Here is a 25,331-nt window from a genome sequence, read left to right as displayed (position 1 = left end):
CGAGGACCGGATGTGACGTATATCCGGCGCATGAACCCGACTTCCGCATTCGACAACATGGCGCCGATGTTGGTGCCGCTAAAATGCGGCTTTCACTTCCAAAGGAGAAGATTGGCGCTTCTCCTTCGACAGACGAGCTCGTACCACAGCTGGGACAGAAGCCGCCTTCACAACGGGGCCGAACATAAACGACAAAGCACATATCTGGTGAGTGGGGAAGGGTCGGTTAACCGGAGAGGACACCGTGTTTCTGGTGGGACGGTCACTGCGCATGCGCAAAGACGGGAAGCGGCTGTAACTAACTTTTAGAGAGGATTTGGTTGCTTTGTTTACAAGAGCGGTGAATGTCATGTTAGTGTGTTAATCAGCCTTGAACACCAGTTAACTAGCAGTGTTATTGAGCAGGGTGAATGGTGAACGTCACATTTATTAGTCACATTACTATTATTATTCCCTATTTCATAATTATAATTCTACTATAATAATTGCTGCTGTTATTATAAGTAGTCTTATTATATTACATTACATTACATTACAGTCATTTAGCAGACGCTTTTATCCAAAGCGACTTACAGGAAGTGTATTCAACATAGGTATTCAAGAGAACTACTAGGTAGATGATATGAATCATTTATGTCACATACATTGAATGTGTTGTATCTCTGTTATGCTGTTCATTCTGTACACATGACATCTATTGCATTCTGTCCATCCTGGGAGAAGGATCCCTCCTCTGTCGCTCTCCCAGAGGTTTCTTCCTTTTTTCTCCCTGTGTATGTGAGGATGTTGCATGTGTACAGATTGCAAAGCCCTCTGAGGCAAATTTGTAATTTGTGATTCTGGGCTATACAAAATAAATTGAATTGAACTGTAGGATCTGCACTTTGGACCCTAGATGTGACTGTTTGCGAAGTAAAACAATAACCGCAAGAGTCCCACTGTCCGCTGGAAACTGTCACTATTCACTAATCTAGTGGTGTGGCTGGTCAGTGGCACCAGTCACGTGTTATTGTGTCAGTCAATGTAAGATAAGACGGTCTGTCACGTGATGTTATTCAGCACACACAGTCTGTTATTGATTCTTCATCAACTTTACTTTTAGATAATCCTTTATCAGTCCCACAGCGGGGACATTTACAGGTTTACAGCAGCATAGAAGATAGTGCAAACAAGAGACATAGTAAAAAAAATACAAGATCAAAAATAAGTATTTTAAATGAGCAATAAAAAAACAGTAAAGAGTCCATAGTAACTGAAATATTATATATACAGACAGAAACTATTATAACTATTGTATTGCACAGTGTATTAGTGTCATTAGTTATTTTTACAACAAGTTGACTGCCACATGCATAGATCCATCTGGCTGAACCTGATGCAGTCTAGTGTTACAGCTCTGCCATGCGTCCTGCCTTCATCAACGTTGGTTTACTTATATTTTCATTTTGAAGACTGTCGTTTTTGGTTGCTCAGTTGTTTTGCACAAACCACAAGTTGGTCAAAGTAACCCTAAGTTTGAGAAATTCAAGTGTATTCTCAGACAAACAAATCACACATTTACAATGAATATAACGTGTGACATTGGTTTAAGATAGCAAATATACAAACTTACTGTCTCGTAACAAATAAGGCTTTGTTTCAAATATGTTGTTTGTAGTATTTGATCACATAATGTAGAGCAGAGGTTGGATTGCACAATGTCCTCATGGAGATATATAAGTATCTAATATTTGCCCACTCTCATCAATACAGATGTCTTTGTATAAATGTAGGTTTAACACCGGGGGAGTGTAGGCTCAGTATGGGATCTTAAACCACCCACTGTATCTTGCATGATCAAGCACTTGGCCTCTGTTGGCAAGTTGATAGTTTCATCACTCTTAAACAGTGTTTGAATTCAGGTTCAGGTTCACAGGCTCACAAAAGATGATGTAAAAGACAGTATTTCTGAACATCATGTCACTAGTTGTGAACTTGCTATAACTGATTTCATGTTGGTTAAAATGAGTAGTATAAGGGACATATATTCATGGTCAAAGTTATCAGTTATCAACTACTCCTTTGATCTTATATTTGTTCAGAATGTCCCCTATCCTCCTGTAATATTTAAACCCTGCCTTAGGTGACTTTAATGTGTGAGACACATTGATGTGTTTAGTGCTTGTTTTTATTTTAATTAAATGTGTTTGCAGTTTATCATACCCTTTTTTGTGTTTCATTCTGATTGTGTTTCAGTGTGTCTGACTATAAAAACATCCATACAAATAAATCAGCAGAAATTCAAAACATTAGTCAAACAACACTCTTATTTTTCTGATATGTTTCAGCTGAGTTCCCCTCCACACCTACGAACAGCAACATGGAGTACAAACAGGAGCGAAAACAGTCGGCAGATTTTGGAGGCCGTAAAAGTAAGTATGTTTGAGAAAGAACCGTGAATCATTTGTGTTATCAAAGTCAAAAGGATAATAACAACAATGATGTTTCCACAGCATTTGCAGATTACAGACAAAAGAACATGTTGGCACGGAAATGCAGGAGGAAGGCTAAATGCAGATCCCAAAAATGTGGTGAGTACAGGACCTTCTCTTCACAGCTAATGGGTTTGGTTTGGTTAAAATTAACTCCGGTCCTTTAGCCAGGTTAGTATGTTTCATTTTGGCTAGTGTGAAAGCTGTAACTCGAACCCTGGTAGGGACTAAACAACTGAACCTGGACCTCTTGGAAAAAGGTGTTAAAACTGCTTTTATTAAACACGACTCCGTATACATTGTCAGCTCATGAATTCCATTAAAAAGTCCCACAGTAATAAGACCCGAATCGTTACTGTACAACACGCCTCCTTTTCGTCCAGTCTGCCAGTTATTATATATAATCAACATAAATATACACATCAGCAGCATTATAGTGCTGCATCCACTTCAGTCACCTATACATCTATTCTTTATGCTGGACTTTGATTAAGCCACGTGGGTCCTGATGATGCAGGATGACAATCACCAACACTGTCCGATCAACAAGTTACCTCTCAGTGTGTATAACTTCATGTTTACACCTCTTGGTTTGTATGTAAAAGTCAGTGTGAACAGGAACCGAACCAATACTAAAATGCAACAATGTATAATTTGTTTCTTGGTCCAGACAAATGAACTGAACTACAGGTGTGAGAGCCCCCTTATAGTCTTTGGTCATTAAAACTGTTTTGGATGCTATTTTTAAGGACCAATTTATCATAGGCACTTGAAACAAAACTCACATGTGAAATGAAAATAATGCAGTTGACTCAAGCTGCAGATAAAAAAAATTTTCAGTATTGATTCATCGAATAACTACATTTTGGAATCTAAAAGTTAGGGACAAGAAAACGTATGAAAAACCATTGACTAATTGATTTTTTGACTTATCATGTGAGGTTTGACTTAAACATTGCTTTCCTAACTTATGAAAATCATATGTAACAAATAAATACATAAATATTCATTTAAATATTTATTATTAAAAAAATAAGAAACTTGGTTTAAAAAATTAATCTAAATTATTATTATTTATTTGTTCTTTTTTTATTTTCTACACTATATATGTTTAGTGTATAAAAATACTAGCTACGATGAAGTCAGGCATACAGTCTTAAATGATACATTAACTGGTCTCCACATGTAGTACACGGACCTCAGTTGTGCATTCAACTGCTAATGTTAATCCTCTCTTTGCAGTGTCACGTACTGCTTCATTGTATTTGATTAAAGGCAGGTGTTGGGCACAATCTCATTGTAATTTGCTTGGAGGCTCTGCCATACAGCAGCGTTGTAACATGGTGCCACCATATTGAGTGGATTAGAGGAATTACTGCATATTCTTTGGCCTGTGGAGAGTCCCTGTGGCAGGTGTGCGGTGGAGCATGTGTAAACAGCCATGTTGGCACCAGTGGGCTCTCAAACTCAGCTGGGATGACAGCCCAGGTGTCTCCTGGGACTTGTAGTGTCAGACTGGACCTCCAGGTCCACCTGGAGACTCTGCTGTTGTTGTTCCTCCCAGGTCTCCCAAGAGACTTCCATTGACATTTGATGTCCCATGTGTCTGCCCAGAGAGCAATCTTCAGGTTATTATGATTGTCACATTAAAATCTAAATGGAAGGTTGTTGCCAATATTGGCAAACATTAGGTTGGTTGAAAGCTAACATTGTAGTATAGAATTGGTAACGTAGTTTTAATCGTTTGCCCTGTATATTACAGAGTAACTAAGGGTATTGGGATCTAAGAAGAGGCTTTGCTTTTGTTTTCTTCTTCACAGATGAAGGAAGTGAATTCAAGAGAGATCCTGTCTGCGATGCTGTCTTACGTGTGGCCAAAGGATAGACCAGACCTGCGGGCCCGTGTTGCCATCTCTCTGGGCCTGCTTGCTGGAGCCAAGGTAAGTTTACAGACATGTCATGGGTAATACAGTTTATAACGCTAATTTGATCTGTTGGATCGGTGATAAGCGGTATTATTAATGTTTACCCTACAACTGAATATAGATTAATTCAAAGTCCAGCTACCTCATATTGAGGAAGAGGCTCCAGTCCCCTTCTCATATTTTGTGACACAACTGTTTCAAAGGTTATGCTTAGATTCTCTCTCTTCTATTAGAAGTAAATCATAACAATTGATGGTGTAAATAAGAATATTCTGTATCTCATAACATGATCAGAGCACTAATCTTAAGTGATTAAAACAAATAAGACAATACAAATAATAACCCTTTAAGTCACAGTAACAAATATTGCTCACACCTGAATGTTTCTATGCCACGGACGACATTGCTGATGCTTTTGACGGTTACAAGTATTAGGGGGAAAAAAGATGTGGACTGCCATTAGCTAGGTTGATGCCATGTAGGTCATTGCAAGCTTTGTGGTAACTTGAATAACATACTCTTCACACACTCCAGCCTTCACTCATCATCCGCTTCCACAGTTTCAGAGTCCTTTTTGCAAGCTGCTGCTCGTTTCAATTAGTCCGTGTTTTGCAAGAAAGTGTAGAAGTGATGCGTCATAGACAATTGGAAATTTGAAGTGGTGATTATTCATTTTTACTCAGGTAAAAGATATAGAACTCCAGAGATGGGTGCCTACAGTGAGGCACTAAAAGACAATTCAAGGCTGCTGCTGACGTCATTTAAACCCACAGGATTATCAAGTGTCAGAAATCAATCTTTTAACTTTGTACTTTTGTCTGGTCATGTCTGGTTTAGTTATTTGTCAGTGGCACATCATTGCAGTTTGCCACTGCTGACAGAAGAGAGGCTTGATATTAAAAGCCTGGCTGTGTGGTGGGTTTGCACTCAAGTAAGGTGCTCTGTTTATCAGCTGAGAGTTGGCTGCTCACTATTTATTTCATTCATGACCGACAGTATTTATGTCGGTTGAAAATTAACCTTGGAGGGGAAAAAGCAGTGACATTTGTGAAAATAATAAAGGGTTAATGCCTCACTATTTGCAGTTACACAGTTTAAGACTACATACAAACCACTTAATATTTCATCCTCTGTCTTTTATTAATATAAAAAGTGGATAGTACATTTGAGGTGTCTTCTAGTCACACCAGGACATCAATCAGGCATCTGTTCTTCCAGCATTTGCATATAAGTCTACCTCTAGTTTCAACACCTTTGTCTTATTTCTAAGCATGACATTTGAAACACTCACCTTCCCAAATGACTATAGGAAATATAGCTCATGTGAATAAATGTCAACTGCCAATTTATTCAGGTAGGTTTGGATTAGTGCTTGCTGCTCATAAAAGTCCTAAATATAAATATTCTATTGCTTCAGGAGCGTTAGAAAAGAATAGCCGGTGGTTTTAGCTTAAGAGAAAACACCAGGGCTGAACATTTCATTATTTTGTTGTCATTGCTGGCAAATGTTGGTGTCTGAGCTGCTGTCGTGGCTCTTGGCTATTTCAAGATCAACCATCACCCCTAATCATGGCTTTATAAACTGCATACCTCAGCTTGTTGTCCTTGAGAAGGTTGATAGTCTTGTTGTCTAAATGTCCGACTCTGTCACAGTACAGTGTAATACTACTTCAGTACAGTCTGATGCCAAAACACATCAAAGCATGGGTCTAATTCCGTAAAATATTTGCAATCAGGTGTAAAGAACCTGTGTAGAACTAACAACTGTGTACTTTTAAAAAGACTTTTAAATAATTATTTGCAAGCTTCAATCAGTGTGTGATATCTTTCCTCTTTCTATGTTGATGGTCTCTAATTTACACCCTGGAAAACAATCACAAAATCACAGCTCCTAAATAAGCATGTACTGCTGCCACTCAGCATGTTTGAGTGAATGTGCTGAGGAGGAGAGAACACGCACACACATGCCATCCAATCTCCTCCTCCTATTTCCCTGCTTGGCTGGAGTTAGCCTCGGTTTCTGCAGTGTGTCTGTTTGAACTGAAACCACCAGCAGTGTGGAGACAATTTTTAAATCAACTGAATAATTATGTGGTTACAGTGCATCACACCTTTGCACTCCGCAATATCAGGGACATTTTCATTTCCAATAACTGATTATATATATGCTCCTGTTTTCCTTGGCCTCAAATGAAGCCCTCTTGCTTCTGTGTGTCATACTATAAGCTAAGGCTAATTCTATATAGCCTAGAGCCTCTCCGTCACTACTTGACACAATATCTCTATTTTGAGATGACATCGGCAGGTACAGATTGACATGGTGTTGATCTAATCTCCAGTTGGCCATTATTGGATTAAAAGAGCAGATCCAACCTTATCATGTATTAGTGGTAAAATTGAGGGCTTGTTTTGTCCCTGTTATAATAGGCCCAGGCAATTTTTTTTGTGTCATATTCTGTTGTCTAGGTAGCAAATATATTGTTTCCCCTTGTGGGGGTCAGAGGACCTCTATTGTCTGAGTATAATACCCAAGTGTATTAAGCGAGAAGCCCCGGGGATGGAGCTTTTGAAGTGTATTATTAGGTGTCCTTTTACATTAGCAGGGTCGATGGGTTTATTTTAGACCCTGCTAATGTAAAAGGGTCTAAAATAACCCATTTTATACCCTTGTTTTTATATAATTGCTATACTTTTATTTTTATCAAATTTATATCGCGCAAAAGTTGACGAGAGTAAAGGAACAAAAAGAAAAAGTAAAAAAACGCGCCCTCCCCCGTGTTAGAGGTTGAGAGGTTCAAATGAAATGGGTTTCAAATGAAAACAATCTGCTGTGTTCTCTGGCTGTCCTAATGTGTTGCAGAGCGCCTTCCTGAGTCACACAGCTGTCCCTGTGCTTTTAATTAGCCCTAATAACCATTTCTATTCCATTAGCAGGAAGCCCCAGCTACCTCAGCAGCATTAGCACAACCAGTCAAGAAGAATACACGCTCACACAGCATACAATAAATACATACATACATCCATATATAGCTTTTAATGCACATGAATGGGTAATGTTTGATTTAATAATAGTGGAAATCCATCTTCCAAAGCACATGGGGTGCACATACACACAAACACAGAGGTACTACAGAGGGGTAGAAAAATGTCACAGCACTATACTGAGCATATGTCCGTCTATTAGGCTATATGAAACAGTTTTATTCTCCTCCTCTCTTAATGTTTTCTCCCTCCCTCTCTGCCTTCCCAGATGACCAATGTGACGGTGCCCTTCATGTTTAAGTATGCAGTGGACGAGCTTAACCAGATGTCGGGACACATGCTGCACCTGAATGACGCGCCAAGCACTGTGGCTACCATGGCAACGGCCATGTTGATTGGCTGTGAGTCCCAGACTTGTATTGCAGGGGCAAGGGCAGGTGCCGTGCTCATCAGAGGAGACTGTGGGCCTGCCTATTATCTGCAGGCTGACCTTTCCCAACGCATTCATATCAATGCCGCTCCGCAGCCCCCGCCTCTCTCTCATTATTTACATTATGCGCTCCGTTCTGCGTCCGAGTTCACTTCTGTCAATCCTCGCAACCCTCTTGTGAGCGCTGACGACTTTGCAGTATGATACCTATGTGCTCCCAAGGCAAACCTGGATGCATTTCTTAAGCAGTAGGGCAGAATTTGCCAATGTCCTTTTTTAAAGTGGTTGGATATTTTTTAATGTTATGCAAAGGCCAAGGATGTTGCTTTCATTTCATCCCTTGAGAATACTCTTTTTCTTTTTTTCTTTTCTTTTTTCTTCTCTCTCTCTTTGTTCAAGCATCCCCCGTAGTACAAGAGGGGTCAAATGGGTGAAATGTAGCATGAATGTGAAGTTTATTCCTGCTTAGCTTTTTTTTCTTTCTTTCTCCGAGCTGCTTATGAAGAGCCAAATTAAATAAATAAATATTGCGAACCTGATACCTACTGAAAGTCACTCTGGCCTTGAGTAAGATCCGGTTGGATGCAATGTACACTTAGCCCTGCAGCCACTTATTTTAATGAGTCCACTTAGGTCTTGCACACTAATGCTGCCTGTCGAATAATTGGAGCACATGAACAGGACTCTGGACAGGACGAATTAAGATGACGAGGAAGAATGAAGGGGATGCTCTTCAAGAAAGGAATGGTATTTTTTGTTCCCTCTTTGCGACACTCGAGGCCCGCTACTCGGAGCCTGCGGTGACGGGTGTAATTTGGCTGAAAAGGTTGCACAGTGCTCACCCTACCTTGTCAGATGTGGACATGTTCATTAGATGAGCATTCCTATTTAACGCCACATTACAGCCCCATGAAAACCGGCAGACAGAGCGATTATTACCCTGACTTTGGTCTCAGCAGACAAATCGTGTATTCACACAAGTCGCTGAAATCGCCAGAGGAAGGCTACGTGCCATTCAAACACAGACTATTAATTTGTGACAGTCAAGCCAGCCATCTGCTTGTATAACAGTTTATGAGAAGTGTAAGGGATCAAATAATTGACTTCTTTGGGAATGAGATTGGTTGTTTTATTGAACTTGAACTCTGCTTTGAATTTTGCTGCACATCAGGAAGCGCCCTTAAAAAAAACTGCTAAAATATGCAACATCTTTTTTTTTTTAAATTTTTTTTTAAAAGTGATGCTATGTTGCTTGCATCCACTCTCATCATACAGATTAGCCAGACAAAAGTCTAACCTCAGACAATGGTGAAATTAAGCCTGTTCCTTGACTCAACTCATGGTCACATCTTCCTGTCCCCCTCTTCTATTATTCTGCTCACACACACACTGAACACATATGTGTACACTCACATACTCTCCCCCTTCCCCCAGTCTGCAGTGTGCTGGCCTGCCATAATAGTGAGGCTTCAGACAGCATCCTGCTCTGTAATTACAGGCTAGGGGAGGCTGCTGTTGTAGCCCTGCAGTACTTTGCAGACCAGAGATGATGTAGTAAAAAAAGCTCCCCCGGCCACCTTATACTAGCCTTCACTTTAGAGCAGTTAACAGGAAAGTAAAGGGTTGCATTCTTGTTTTGCTGCCTCATATCGCTTTAGCGCTACATAACAGTCCTCAGTGTTTAGGATGAGGCTATGTTCTCACTTTTATAGCGCCCAGCCCAGCTGTTTGAACCTCCTAGGTTTTCACAGCAGGTGTGCTAAAATATCTGTCTCCTCCGCTGTCCCAGATGGCGCATCACGGGCTTGTGCAGCCCTCTTCAATGAGCTGAGGAACACTGTGTTTGGCAAGGTGGCCCAGAGCTCCATCCGACGCATCGCCAAGAACGTCTTCCTCCACCTGCACAATCTGGATCTGGGTTTCCATCTCAGCCGCCAGACGGGAGCGCTATCCAAGGCTATCGACCGCGGCACGCGGGGCATCTCATTTGTCCTCAGTGCACTCGTCTTCAATCTAGGACCCACAGTCTTCGAAATGGGCCTCGTCAGCGCCATTTTGGTGAGTCTCATGGTGACATAACCAGGCAACACAGACACTAACGATTGGTAATTAGGGGCTTTCGCCATTATTGTAGGATGCTGCCAGAAACGCTGCTTAAAATGTTCTAGCTTTTATTCCTTGTTGCTGTTACTGTTTCAGCCTTTAATGTTAGCACAGGACCTTCCATCACCTTGACACTCTCCACAGCAGATTGTCTGGAAATTAATTTCAGGGATATTGTCTCATTTACTTTCTAAATGGAATATGAATCCCTGTGAACTTTTGGTGGCAATACAGAGCCCATTAGCGTCAATGACGAATCCCAAAGCTTTGTAGCAGCATAATGTCCTCATGTGGAGTGTGCCCTGAACAGATGCCCCCCCTCCTTGGCCACCACTGAAAGAACGTTTTTTCTATAGCTTTGTGCTATTATTACACTCTGGACCATAATGTCAGCTTGCCTGTAATGAGGGCAGACTCCATTGCCCAAATAGCTAAAGCATTAGCACGATTAGTTCTTTTAGATTCCCCTCCACTTGTAACACTCAATTTCATAGTGGAATGGTCAAAAACAGTATGTTCGCCAAATGCCTCGTGACGCCAACGTCGGAACCTGGTGGTCTGACGCGGCCGCTTGACTTTTTATCACAAAGCCTTTCAACCACAGTATTTAAAGGATGCTTTGCTTTGTCTGTGCTTTTTTTCTTCTGCAGTATTACAAGTGTGGTGGACAGTTTGCAGCAGTGTCCTTGGGTACCTTATCCGCATACACCCTCTTCACCATTCTCATCACTCAGTGGAGGTAATAACGAGGATGTTTGCACTAATCCTCTGTCTGACTGTAATTCATTCCGTTGTATTATTGCTATTGTTTGTTATCACGTGAAAATGATTCAGTAAATAGTTCTGTTGCTCTCTGTGCTGACTGTAACTATGTTCACTCGTCGGCTGAAACGCGTGGTTGAGAAAGTGCTCACGTTGTTGTGCATGTGTCTCTACATACAGGACTCGTTTCCGGATAGAAATGAACAAAGCAGATAATGAAGCCGGCAACGCTGCTATAGACTCCCTACTTAACTATGAGACTGTTAAGGTGAGATTCAACCCCCCCCACACACACACACACTCAACCACACATATACAGACATTAACACCTACCATAGACTCTTCTTTTAGCTCCTTCTCATCCCCACCCCCCACCTTTCCTCTCTTTCTCTTTTATCTCCTCCTTTCAAGTCTTTTTCTTATTTTCACTTGAACAATATTTACTCGGCTTTGATAATAGTGCTTCACTTGCGTGATTGCCACTGTCAGAATTTGCCTTTTAATCAAGGAATAGCTCTCTCCAACTCTCTGTCAATCTGTCTCAGACTCTCACCACTATCACACACAAATTCCTTGTCATCATAAGTACAAGATAAAAGTCAAGTTTACCTTTCTGAGTAGAATTTATGACTGAAAGAATGTAAAGTCACTTCTAATCTCTACTATACTTGAAGGTTATCATATTCTCTCTAGTTATTATAGAGCAGTGTCAGAGGAAGGCCATGAAACCTGATTTCAAATGTTCCTGTACTTTAATATTATTCTTGTAAGAGTCAAGCGACAATAATAATGAACCTCATAGCTAGTAAAAGGATTGCAAATGTAGCTTTTTTTTTTTTAGAGGTGCACAGTTAATACAATTTCTATCGGAATAACAATATGAATGCCATTTAAAATTGCACATTGTTGGGCTACATAAATGTCCTGGCCTGCACATCCTATCGTACAATCTTAAAGATAGACAAGAAAACGTCCTTGTTTGTTACGTATGCCCAGAAAAATGACACCATAATCAATTTGGTGTGTTTCAGTAAGAATGACAATAATTATGTAAAAATGATCATTCTCTCTAATATTGCAAATCATTTAATAATAATTAAGCCTTTATTAGTCCCAAATGGGGAAATTATTTCTCTGCAATATCTGCAGTCAAAATAATCGGCATGTTGCTGGTAGAGGGGTTTTACCTCATGTGCCACAGCCGCCCGAAATCAAAATTTCTGATCCCTGAGCCCTACCTCCTCTGCTGATTTTCATGATATGTGAACTGGACCCAAATACTCACATTGTTTCCCTTAGAACTGCAGTATTGATCAGAACCAATGAAGGCTTTGAGAGATTTGATTATTGTCCCTATATAACTGTTTTGTAATGAAATTGTCATGGTTGTCATGCCCTGAATAGATGACACCTACTTTATTTTAGTTTATTCAAAGGAATGGACAGTTGGTAATGTGATACCTGAGTAAATACAAGCACTTATTAATGTATTCAATGAAGACTTCTTAACATTAAGATAATGCAGTGATAATTATCATGATAGTGATTCTGCGCATATTGACCTAGTGCTGCAACTAATGATTGCGGCTGTGGCACATGAGGTAGAGCGCTTGTCCCGTAACCACAAGGTTGGTGGTTCAAACCCCTCTACCGGCAACATGCCGAGGTGTCCCTGAGCAAGACACCTAACCCCAAGTTGCTCCCCGGGCGCTTCATTGCAGCCCACTGCTCCTCCAGGATGGGTTAAATGCAGAGAAATAATTTCCCCATTGTGGGACTAATAAAGGATTGATTATTATTATTATTATTATTATTATCTATATATCTATCTATATATCTAGCAATTAGCTTCTCGATAAATTGGCATCACAAATTGTGAAAGCTCAAGATGACGTCTTCAAATTGCTTGTTTTGTCTGATCAACAGCCCAAAAACTTTAAGGTATTCTGTTAACTATCACAAAAGTCAGAGAAAAGTATCAAATCCTCATAATTCAGAAGGTTGATCTAGAGAATGGATGACATTTTTGATTGAAAAATGACTAATGACTATTGCTTATCAAAATAATATGATTATTTTCTGTCAAACAGCTTATCAAGTAATCTATTGAGCTTTATATTGACCCATCATAAACACATAACGTCCTGGGTGTTTATTTTGCCCAATTTTCTGTGTTCACTGTTAAATTGTCCACTCTTTTTTTTTTTTTTTTTTTTGTAAATATAAATCCAGTTCTTGGCCGATCGAGGCTACTACTTTAATTATAGGATAATGAGATATATTGTTCAATAAATAATTGCAATAAACGATATTATTGTCATTTTAGACCGTTTATGCCACTGATATATTTATACATTTAACATTATAGCATAATAATGCAAGTAAACGCTTTCAAAGAGCAAAGAACTCAATTCAACTCAAGTATATTCAGACATTGGAATGTGAAGAAATATTACAATTCAATAAAACATAGATAAAATAAAACCACTCAACCAAAACAATAAATAGAATGGATTCTCTGTTCACAAAAATGCACAATTTAAGTGCAATTCCCAAGTTGTATAATGGTAGGGAAAAACCCTGCTGTTTATTCTAGTACCACGTTTTCTAAAAATGTTATGTTTCCAAATAAGCATGTAAACACAACGGGCAATAACGAGGTCAGCAACAATTCAGTCCATATCTCGTACTATAAATCGATAACGTAATTATTGTTACAGGTCTAGCCGCTACAAACAATGAGACATTCATCACTGGACATTTAGGACTGTTCCTGCTGTAGTCAATGACCAAAATAGTTTCTGGGTTATAGTTTTGGACTGGAAGTGTTTGCCACGGGAGGACTAGAAATGACTGCTGCGAGCCATGGTAGTTTATGTGCGAGTGTTCTCTCACAGACACCTGACTGATGCGATATGATGCGGATGTAAACATTGCCCTATACTTCTCTCAGTGGCATGTTTATGCCATATCTTCATCCTTGCTGTTTTAAGCCTCTTTCTAGGTAACCTCATTGTACATAGGACACATACAAACATAATCACCATTCAGTTTCTGATGCTTTGTTAGGCTGTTCTATATATATATATATATTTGTACCCATGTTATTTTCTTTGCTGTATTTTTTTTTTGCGTCCTGTTTTTCTCAACGTTTTGTTCTGTGTTATTTTGTGTCATCTGTGCCAATGCGGCCGGATTTAGCATCACTCTGAGCTGTGAGTGTGCATATGTAATTAGATCTCCGCCCACTCAGAAATCCGTTCCACTTTCACAAAGGGCTCGATGAGAACCTGAACGCGGTGCCTTGCACTGCTTCTGTTTGTCCTCCATGTGCTACTTTCTTCTCTCTCTTTTTCTCTCTCTCTCTCTCTCTCTCTCTGATTTCCTGCATTTCCCTATATGCAAATCAGTGGCAAGTCTGTTGCAGCACAGCATCACTGCCGTTAGCTGGAGAAGCAAATCGCCCACTTAACCAGAGCAGAGGAACAATAGTGCAAACTAAACAAACAGCAATATTAGGTTATTGGCAGCAGAGTTGAGGAGGGTCGTTGTGATGATCATGGCGTAGTTTTAAACGCTGAATTTAAGAGATGTGCTTGTGGCTGATTCATGAGGCTTTTTCTCTTTAAATAATCGCTCTACGTCTTAATCAAAATTAGTGCCGTTTGTGTGGCGTAACACTTGAGAGCTGTCTCTGCTCTGTTGGTAGGTGTCTGTGTAAGCCATAGTGCCAATGAAGGATTCTCTGAAGCATTTCTTGTTTAACTTACAAGTGATGTTAAGGCTTTCCTTACAATTATAATTGCCTAATATTTTAACTTGTTCTATTGCCCTCCACACCCTTTAAGATCAGTGGGGTGAAGATGACGATACTGAGACATGAAAAAGTGCTTTAGAAGCCAACTGAGACCCAGACTAAGCCCAGAGCGGTCAAAGAGAACAAATGCAGCCTTGAGGCTGCGCTAAAGTGTCTGTCTGCCTGACACTGCTCTCCATGCTTCCTTAAACTTTAACCATAACCATATTTTGTGTCTCTCCCGCTTTCTCTCTCAACTTTCCTTACTTTGTGGTCTCCGTGCCCTGTGCTCCCTTCCCTCCTCCCTCTCTGCATGTTTCTCATCTCGGCTGCAGTACTTCAACAATGAGAAGTATGAAGCTGAAAAGTATGACGGATATCTGAAGATCTACGAGTCATCCTCTCTAAAAACCACATCCACACTCGCCATGCTCAACTTTGGCCAGAGTGTCATCTTCAGTGTCGGCCTCACTGCCATCATGGTGCTGGCCAGCAAGGGCATTACGGCAGGTGAGTGTGTTTGTTTGCGTGTGTGTGTGTGTGTGTGTGTGTGTGTGCGTGCGATAGGTGGAAAAGATCTATAAACCATGAAAACAATAGATAGCATCCTAAAGGCTCAAAATATATCGCCTGACCTGAATTTACCTCTTCATTCCTGTGATCTGTGTCCACAGCACAATAGAAAGAACAAAACAAAATCAAATGGACAGAAAATGACAAGTAAAACTGGATAATATAAACTAAATGAGAACAAAGCACAGCAAGCATGAAAAAGTGGCATGAATAGGAAATAAAACAGCCTTGATGTAGAAAATGAAATCACAGCGGGGGAGAGAAATTCAGAATGAAACATGCTTTGTCTGCCTTCACCACTTGAAAGAAGAAATGGTTTGAGTGTTATTTTTTAGATCTTGTATCCACAGACACATACATGATACAATAGAGCTGGATCATGTGCGTGTCTGTAAGTTCTGCCGTTGCTGTCGTGTAGGCACGATGACCGTGGGAGACCTGGTGATGGTGAACGGCCTGCTCTTCCAGCTCTCCCTCCCGCTCAACTTCCTCGGCACAGTGTACAGAGAGACCAGGCAGGCCCTAATAGACATGAACACGCTTTTCACCCTGCTCAACGTCGACACCAAGATCAAGGTAACTTGTCGGCCTGACGTGCACTTCTCTGCATTGTAGAAGTAAATTGCAAAATGTGTTTTTACTTTTTTTCTTTTCTTCCTCTATTAAGTGATCAGTAGACTTGTAAAGATTAGAAGGTGAACACTGAGTTACATTTAAATCTGAAAAACTAGATTCAACTGAGATTTCTTTTTCCAACGGCATCGTTAATGGTGGTAAAAAGTAGAGCGGTAAAAGATTTGAACCCAGGACTGAGTTATTTTTGTCCGTATAACGTAGCTAACGTATCCACATGTGCTGTAAAAATGATAGGTTGTAGTCAAACATAGTAATTACATGCTTGATGTGACTCAAGCTTACTCATCTGTTGCATCTTGTAGAACATTACATTACTCGCTGGTCGGGATGTTATGACAAGTTCCAGCAGAACTGTGATTTTTGGTGGTTTATTATCATTAATTTCAGTAAGGTTTTTTAAAATAACAAATCACGATCTTGTTTTATTTGTCTAGTTTTGTTTTGTGTTCCAGAGGGATAAGATCTTATGAAAACCACACAGACTAAAAATGACTGGGATAATATATGAGTGTTGTTGTTGTTGTTGTTGTTGTTGTTGTTGTTGTTGTTGTTGTTGTTGTGCTGTTTGTGCAGATCATCTGCTCAGTCAGTGATGGGGCTCATTCCCCCTCTGTTTAGAGGACCTAATGATACAAACCTGTTCTGAGGAGAAACTGTTCTACATGTTCTGTTTTCAGCTGTTTTTGTTGAAGCACCTGTGCTTAATTTTAAAGTGCTGAGCTGTTTAACATCCCCAATAGGACGGCAACAGAGGATTCTTTTCAGTATTGATTGATCTAGCAATTATGTTCTTGATTATCAATTAATCGTTTTTTCCATATAATATAGGAACATATAAAAAATATGCAAATTGTTATTTCCAAGAGCCCAAAGTGACATATTCAAATATATATGTATATATTTTATACAGCCAACAGTCCAAAACCCATATATATTTAACATACTATCACATATGACAAAAAAAATTTGAGAAGCGTTTTTTCCATTTTTCTTGATAATTGAAAAGTGATCATCAAAATAGTTTCTGATGATCTCGGTTCTAGTGCCAGAAACAGGCACTGCCCTTTATGTGGGTTTGTGACACTACATAGTGTTATTTATACTGTATTAGTGAATTTACCTTAAAAACGCAGTCATAATTAAAGCTAGATCCTATTCTTTAACTTTAAAAATGGCTAAAACTGTTCAGATCTTAGACATGTAGGTCTTTCGTTTCTTCAATGTCAATGCAAATTTCCCCGCTACTAATAAAGGATTATCTTATCTTATTTATAGCTATTTGTTTTTGTTGGACATTTCATTGCTTTTATCTTTCTTTTTTTTTTTTTTTTTTTTTTTACTCAGGATGCCCATCTTGCGGCAGAAGGGCACATTTAAGGCTCCAGCCTGTAATTATAGCAGGATAAATGAATCTGTCCAGTTACTCTTCACTCATCAGTAACACTCCACTCCATTGTGATTCCCTGTGGAATGGCACTGCCCAGCAGGCCATTACTGTCTAAATGCTTTGTTTTTGTGGAATACATTGGCCTATTATGTAGATGTTAAATAATTTAAAACACCCCCTTAGTTGAAACTGCTTCACAAGATTAAAAACAATAATAATAATTTTGGCTTTTTCCCCATGTTGGGGGTGTGTAAAACAATCATTTGTTTTTACTAATGGACTATGTATTAACTGGCCGAGGTGGATTGTGGGTGATTATGTTGTTATCAGATAGCATGAAAACTGAACAGAACAGGCTTTTACTCTCAAGGCAAGGACAGCGCTTTATTCACTGCTGACCTTGGCTGCATTTCAGCACTATGGCTCAGCTCAGTATGTACCAAAAGTTTTTCACGCCTATTGATCCTTCAGTTACCATGAAGGGCAGCGTCTGAAGATTCAGCTGAAACGACCTCTGGAATGTGCTGTGAATGTCTCTGCTTTATGCAGCCCATGGCTCTGTGCTCCACCATTAAACCCCTTTACAAGGTGTTGGAGTAACGTTGCATCATGCCGGGCCTCGTCTGCCACTGGCTGCTCTGTATCCGTCTCCTCTCTCTCCGTTTCGTCTCTCTCAACCCTCTGATGGTTTCCTCTAGGAGAGGAATCTCGCCCCAGCATTAGCCGTCACACCACAGGATGCCACCATCCGCTTCGAGGACGTCTATTTTGAATACCTGGAGGGCCAGAAAGTCTTAGAAGGAGTGTCCTTCGAAGTGCCTGTTGGGAAGAAGGTGGCTATAGTTGGTGGCAGCGGGTCCGGGTAGGTAACCTTTCATAGAAGTACACTGACTGTAAAAACCTTTAGCCAGGTTTGGATTCTCTCATGTGTGTGTGCAGACAGTCTAATCATCAGATATCATCAGTAGATTGTGGGGGTGCAGCTCACGACAGAATGATGCTGACGATTGGTTTCACGTCTGGTTGCAGGAAAAGCACCATTGTGCGGCTGTTGTTCCGCTTCTATGAGCCTCAGCGGGGGAACATCTACATAGCGGGGCAGAATATCCGAGACATCAGCCTTGACAGCCTGAGGAAGTCTTTGGGGGTCATACCTCAGGTCTGAGACACACCCACACAATACAATAGACATAAACACAAGATGTCTGTCTTTATTTGGAGGTTTTTCCCCACAAAGGAAATTATTGTTAAATATGACTTCTCAATAGTAAATGTAATGTATATGATTTATTATTGATCTGTATATACAACAAGGGGGCAGCATACAGCAAAACAACTTTTAGTAGTTAACATCAGCATTAGACATAAGCAGAATTCTGTTAGGTTTTCACTGCAGTAAGCTCAGAGGCTGATCTGAACAGATGGTACATGAACAGTATTTTTGTCATTTGCGTTCGTTCTCTTCCTCCCTCCTACCCTTGTCTTTGTATCTGCAGTCCTCTGCTACAATAATAATATTCTCTGAAGCCTCGTTTTTTTTTTTTTTTCTCTAACTGTGTTGTTGTCAGGATGCGGTTCTGTTCCACAACACCATCTTCTACAACCTGCAGTACGGGAACATCAATGCTGCTCCAGAGGAGGTGTACCAAGTGGCGCGTCTTGCAGGCCTCCATGATGCTATCCTCAGGATGCCCCATGGCTATGACACCCAGGTTGGGGAGCGGGGCCTGAAGCTGTCAGGTTTGCTGCAACATTATGACTACTGTTTGAATGTGGGCTCCTCTGGAGAAGCAAGTAAAAGAGCTGTGTGTTTTGTGTATTTCCCTGGATGGTACACTAAGTTAAAACATCAGAAACCTTCAGAAATAATTTCAAACCCCGTCATCATCATCACATCATGTTTTTTTGTCACCCACACAATCATACACAGTACACCTTGTTGTGAAATACTTTTAAGCCTAGCTCCAGAGCAACTAACAAATAAATAAAAAATAGTATTAAATACTAAAATATAAAACAAAAAAGTTATATATTTAATAATATTTACAAAGAGCCAATTACAGCACATTTCAGAGACATGTAACAGTACACATAAGTGGGTTTCAGAAGAATTGAAGCAATATGGCTGGTGCATCTAATATATGCAATGTTTGGCAGGTGTATGAATTATAATTATAAGTCAGATGGTGAAATTCAGTGGTTCAGGACCCGGATGGCCTGAGGGAAGAAACTACTGGAGCATCCGCGACAGCTGTCATACTCGAGGCGCCATTTTAATTCAGTGTATTGTTCTAGTATAGGGCTGCAGCTAGCATGACAATTCTCTTCTTAAAATAAATGTTTTTAATTTTTTCAATTTCAAGTTCAATTTACAGTGAATTACAAAGTACAGGAGCCTAAATCTTCCACTCAATATTCTTCTATACTTATGCAGGGATGGCGTATTGTAGTCTTGTTTAGCCACTTGTTACCTTTTTTTAGACATGTAAAAAATAATCATTTTCGAGAGGGTTATTTACTGACGTATTTTATGTCGTAGAGCAAAACTTTTATTATCTCTTCTATCCCTTATTTCAGGCATCAATCCAAAATCCATAAAAAAAAAGGTTTTAGCACTCCTTGTCTTCCATCTGCTGCCAAGAATATACATGGCAGTTTGCATGCTTTGAGAAATACATTTGACTGTAAGACACTGCAAAGTGCTGTAAGGAATATTTAAGTTTGCACAGCTCTAGATTATAGTTAGTTTCAGTCCAAAATGACTTTCAAGGCTACGATTATGAGCTGTTGTCTTGTAAAAGAAGATGATTATGATTCAACTTAATTTTTCATTAAATTTGACCTTATTATATGAGGTTCATTATGAGACTTAATCTGTAGCTGCTCCATTGTTATTTAGTTGTTTTCTTCAGTATTGTGTGTGAACGTGTTTAATGGCACGTTGCCTCATTTGATCTGCAGTGATAGCAGACGACTGTGTAGTATTTGGCTCCTAGCATCACTCTGCAACTCATTTAGCCCACGTTAACACACAGCATTTAACACACATAGTGTGTGAGTGCCTTCACTCAACATTCAAGATGCAATTACTGGCAGCACAGATTTCTTTTTGTGGAGTGACTGAGTGAGTGAGAGAACGGACAAAATAAAGACATGACTAACTTCTCATTAATTTCACTGTACGTGACAGCTGCCAGTGAGGTTTTTTTTCTTCCAGTGGGGAGGGGGCAGTCTGGGCTGTGAGGCTACTAACTTCCTTCACTGCTGTTCTCCACTGCCAGCAATGTTATCTGCTGAACGCTGCTTATTTTCGAGAGGCCACGCATAGCTCATATGTAATCTGTAATATGTAGTCAGACACAGTGGGAGAAGTCTTTGCGTCCTGCTGATTTTCGTCACAGTTAAATGAAAGTCAGTTTTGCAAACCATCCGTATGAGGTCTTATGAGTAGGGCCAGTGAGATAGATGTGTTGTGTCTTCAAATAGTTCAAACATTTGGCTCTAGCCTGGTTTGCTTTTATTCATGACATCTTTCATTTTTTTTTTTTTTTTTCAGGAGGGGAGAAGCAACGTGTCGCCATCGCCCGTGCAATACTAAAGAATCCACCCATCCTCCTGTATGACGAAGCCACATCCTCCCTCGACTCCATCACAGAAGAGGTGGGTTTGACAGCGTACGAACACACACACACACACGGACAGACACAGGGATGCATACCTTACATGCCCACAAATGCCCGTTGTCTGCTGCACGTACAGGTTGACACCACCCAGAGCCTGCATACACATTTAGCAGAACAAACACCCACTCAGTCACCTGCTCTAGGTGCACAATAATTCAGCTCAGTCTTGCGTCACATACCTGCTGTGACATACCCCCCACCCCCTCTACACACACACACACACACACACACACACACACACACACACACACACACACACACACACACACACACACACACACCACCCCCATGTTCTCCCCTGCCACCTGCCACTGTTTTCTCCTACTTAATCTCCAGCTCAGCTTAAACCCAACAGTCTTTGTAAATGTTACATTTAATGAGAAAGTTCAGCATGCCCTCTCTGAACTTCAGAAAAGAGAGTCGGGCAGTAGATTTGGTTGTTAATTGAGATTTTCAGTTGCTTTTCATCACAATGGTGTTTTAAAATTATCATATGTAAACAAAGAAAGAAAAAGCATATGAAGGTGGATGTTGCTGAGCAACATTCTGTTGATTTAGCTTCTTCAAATCAAAGTTTGGGAGTACATTTCAAATTAATCTTGTCATTCATGCGCTTTTTTTACTCGTTCTTTTTTTCAAGACACAATTATTGCAAACCTTGGGAAGTACTTTCTTTTGGAATAGGGGATACTCTTTTTAAATCCTAACAAAGTGATCAAGCTGTTGCCTTTTGTGTGCTTCCAGAACATCATGACTTCCATGAAGGAGATGGTGAAGGACAGGACATCAGTGTTTATCGCCCACAGGCTTTCAACAATCGTAGACGCAGACGAGATTATAGTGCTCAGTGAGGTAAGAACTCATCCACTTATTTTTTTACTTGATCCCATACCTTCCCTGATTAACTTTTCCAGTTGTAATGTCAGGTTCATAAAAAGCAAATAATGCGATGGTTTAGAGTTTGCCAGTAAAAACATGCGCTGTGTTAATTGCCAGTCCAATTAGCATTGAAGGAAAGGACGATGACCTGCACTCTGCGTGACCTTCAGCGCACTGTCTCTGCCAGCAACAAGAATTTAGCGAGCAGCCTCTCATTTATTTTGAGTTACCTTTTTTACAATGTACGTGATAAAAACATGCTTTGTTTAGCTTTTCTCAGCTTTTCTCATTAACTTCAACAACAACAGGACACCGTTGGTAAAAGTGAATGTATTATTTTCTCCATAAGGGCTCATTAAAGCAGTCAGACTCGACTTGCTGTTTTGGTCAGATGGCGTGTCTTGTTTGTCTCGGTGACTAATAATGTATGGGCCAGCTTCCCAGACACTGATGAGGCCTCATCCAGGACTACGCATGTCTTATAATGGAGGAATGATTCGTTTATACAGTTTTTGGTCAGATGTGTTTAAGTCAGGCTGAAGGTGCCATGGAGACATAAAGTGTGTTTAAGAAATGTGGAGAAATGTGCATTGTCACCATTTTATATTGCATCAGAGAAATAACCAAGGGAAGAGAAAAATGCTGCAGTATGTAACGGATTGGGCTTGAGACCCTGCGAGGCACAAAAACACAGTGAAGTCAGTTATTATCCTGAAAGTAAGAGTTAATGTGAAATGTAACACAGATGAAGTGACATTTTCCTCCAGTACTGGAGTCGGACAGGATAAAATGAGAAGAGGTTTCTTTGAACTGCGGCGAGTGAGCATGTGTCGTTCCATGTTTCCAGAGTCAGATGGCAGGGATCAGAGGGTCGTGGCGAGAAGGCATGTTTGCGTGTGATGTCGCCATGCCGATTGCTGGTGGTGTCACCAGCAGAGGACTGCCTGGGGTGCTCATTAAAATAACGAGCGAAAGCAGTCACGTGCTCATCTCGGGTGCACTAAAGACGATGCCAACACCCCTGCATGCTCACGGGAGGTGGGGGAAGGGGGTGCCTTCATTTGTGTTGACTGTGTGGGAGGGGTGTGTGTTTGTTGCGTGCGGATGCGCATGTGTCTGCGAGTGCGTTTTTTATGCGAGGGGAATTGCAACAGTTGTTGGGGAGGCGGCAGAGATTCTAGGGGGGAGCTGACTCTCCGCAGAGAGTGTGGTCAGTGTTGTTTGGTCATGACGAGATGCTAACTATAGGGCTCCATCTCCATGGTCTCTTCATTTTCACTTCATGTGCTCTGCGTTTTCATGTCTTTCTTTTTACCTTTTTTTTTTTTTTTTCTCTGCCAGGGTAAAGTTTCAGAGCGAGGAAACCACCACGCCCTCCTCAGCACCCCTGGCAGCTTGTACGCAGACCTGTGGAACACCCAGAACAGTAAAATCCTCAACAGCAACAAGAGCTCGCCCGAGCCTCCGGCTGAACGCCTGTCCCAGAAGGAGGAGGAGAGGAAAAAATTGCAGGATGAGATCCTCAACAGTGTTAAGGGATGCGGGAACTGCTCCTGTTGAGAGGAGCTGCCTCCTCCTCGTCTCTACATCCCTCACAGATGGCCTACACTGGAATCCCTGCTCTGTGTAGCATTATGGAGGGAGCGGAGTAGGGGTACATCCCCACTACCCACTCAAGCCGAGCCCCCACCCATGTGACTGTCCCTCCTCCCCCTCAAAGGAATAAAGGCCACTGCTCGCCAAAGTGAAGGAGGAGGAGCAGAACAGGGAGCAAGTGTGTTTAGCACTGGCTGGTGTCCAGAGATGGAGCTTCTATGCCAGTTGTCTCAGCTGAAGCCAAGCATAAGAGACCTTGTATATCACATACGTGTGTGTAAGACATCTGTTAGTCAACATGGTTGCCCCTCTCCTCCTCGTTTTTTTGACATCAGGTTTATTGACATCTTCCACTGCACTGGGAACAGACGAGAGTACACGTAATGACTTGCATATGCCTTGATATTAGAAAAATTGTATTGAATTATTTTTTTAAATTATTTTCAAAATAAACTCAATCTCTAGTTTGCTTTTTTTTATATATTGGGGATGTGTATATATTACATTTTATTCTGCGATTAGACAGATTGATTTACAGATTGTTTTGCAGTATGTGTTGGTTTGGTTCTTTTTGCAGATACTGCATCCATAATATGCTTTGCCCATGACGTTTTTAATGCATGTCCCAAAAATATCTGATACGGCAGATAATCAAGTATTTTCTTAATTTGACTCATAACATAACATGGATGTTTGGACTAATGAACATGCAATATAGCTCCCTTGTGAATTAGCAGTATGTCACGGTCACATTCATGTGAAATATAACACTCTGAGAATGACAAGAAGTAACTCTAATACATCATGAATGGTTTTCACCACAATAGGAGCCACATTAAGAAGCAACATCTTGAAAGTCTCCTCTGGGATCAGTTCACTGTCATATCTTTTAGTTATTACAAGACATTTTAGCAGTGCTAAGACAGCTTTTTGGATTGTATGACCAGAATACAGAGAGACTTCCTCCTGAAGCTTAAATGTAAATGTTAATATTTAAACACTGACAACACACGTATGTCCTCATTTTTCTGAGGGCTGTTTTTGCTGTGATATTCACATTATGTTGGGAACCTTGGTATGTTATTGTATCTATAAATGAAGTTATTGGTCTTGTACAATGCACACGATGTGAAGCCTGTTTTATAATGATCTGGACTATGTTGACTGGTTACGCTGCAGACAGACTAATAAATGTTGTATTTTGTCTCAATAACGAGGTCTCCATGCTGATTACTGTGGAGTTAAGTGATATGAGGATAATTAGCACAAGATATATATTTCGTTTACCATTAAAACAAGAAAACTATCTTTATTTTCTGTGGTGTATTAATTCCCACATTAGGGGTCGGAAACCCTCTAAGTGGTTTTTAGATAAGTCTGAGGGGTCACAAGTTTATTAATAAGTAAGAAGAAACATCCTTGTATTTAAAGGAAGAGTTCGACATTTTGGGAAATGCTTTTTGCCGGAAAGTTTAATGACATCCAGCAGGTCTGCTTAGCTTAGCCTAGCAAAAAGGGGTAAACAGCCTGCTGGCTCTGTTCAAAGGCAACAAATTCTGCCTCCAGCAATAAAATATATCTTGTTTGTTTAATCTGTCCATACACCAAACTAAAGAAATTGGCACATTTTGGACAATATCTTGGCTCCCTTTGGTTACCAAGCAACCAGGGGAGACTCCAGGAAGTTACTGGTCCCGGAAGTAATAGTCAAACACAAAAACCTCCTTAAAACAGCAAATTGTTGTTTTTACACTTTGGTTATGGATTCAACAAACAAGATATAAAGTGTTTATTAGAGAGTTTCAAAGGTGCTTGTAGGCTTATTTTGTTGCTTTTGGACTGTCAATCTAGCTGTTCCCTACTGTTTACTGTCTTTATCCTAAGCTAAGCTAACCAGCTGCTGACTTGCTTAATAATTTATGTACAGACATGACAGTGGAGTCCATATTTTCCTCTAACTATATGCCAGAAAGGGAATATACAAAAGAAATGTCAAGCTATTGCCTAAAATACATGCTTATTTGTTCTCTTTAACCCGCTAAATATATTCAAATAAAAAAAATGATTTGGGTAAACTAAAATAAAAAACATAATTACCTGAATTCATT

At 40.3% G+C, this 25,331-nt stretch overlaps 1 protein-coding gene across 1 annotated transcript; it reads left to right on the top strand.

Moving 5' to 3' along the window:
• Positions 1–30: 30 nt before the first annotated feature.
• abcb7 (ATP-binding cassette, sub-family B (MDR/TAP), member 7) lies at positions 31–24,598 on the top strand. The gene is made up of 16 exons (XM_054598010.1): positions 31–207; positions 2,328–2,411; positions 2,493–2,570; positions 4,292–4,411; positions 7,647–7,779; positions 9,598–9,866; positions 10,562–10,650; positions 10,854–10,941; positions 14,805–14,979; positions 15,461–15,618; positions 17,764–17,927; positions 18,095–18,224; positions 18,634–18,805; positions 20,622–20,725; positions 21,493–21,600; positions 22,969–24,598. The coding sequence occupies exons 1-16, from the start codon at positions 31–33 to the stop codon at positions 23,185–23,187; spliced, it is 2,268 nt and encodes a 755-aa protein (XP_054453985.1). The 3' UTR covers positions 23,188–24,598.
• Positions 24,599–25,331: the final 733 nt, after the last annotated feature.

This window comes from Anoplopoma fimbria, chromosome 4 (assembly GCF_027596085.1).
Source record: "Anoplopoma fimbria isolate UVic2021 breed Golden Eagle Sablefish chromosome 4, Afim_UVic_2022, whole genome shotgun sequence".
Taxonomy (NCBI): domain Eukaryota; kingdom Metazoa; phylum Chordata; class Actinopteri; order Perciformes; family Anoplopomatidae; genus Anoplopoma; species Anoplopoma fimbria.
The sequence above is the reverse complement of the archived record's forward strand: the minus strand, read 5'-3'. Positions and strand labels throughout refer to the sequence as shown.

Excerpts from the sequence above, each read along its gene's own strand:
- abcb7 (XM_054598010.1), top strand. The coding sequence starts at position 31 with ATGAACCCGACTTCCGCATTCGACAACATGGCGCCGATGTTGGTGCCG. Across the intron at positions 2,571-4,291 it reads ATGCAGATCCCAAAAATGTG|ATGAAGGAAGTGAATTCAAG; the intron begins GTGAGTACAGGA and ends TCTTCTTCACAG. Across the intron at positions 20,726-21,492 it reads TCGACTCCATCACAGAAGAG|AACATCATGACTTCCATGAA; the intron begins GTGGGTTTGACA and ends GTGTGCTTCCAG.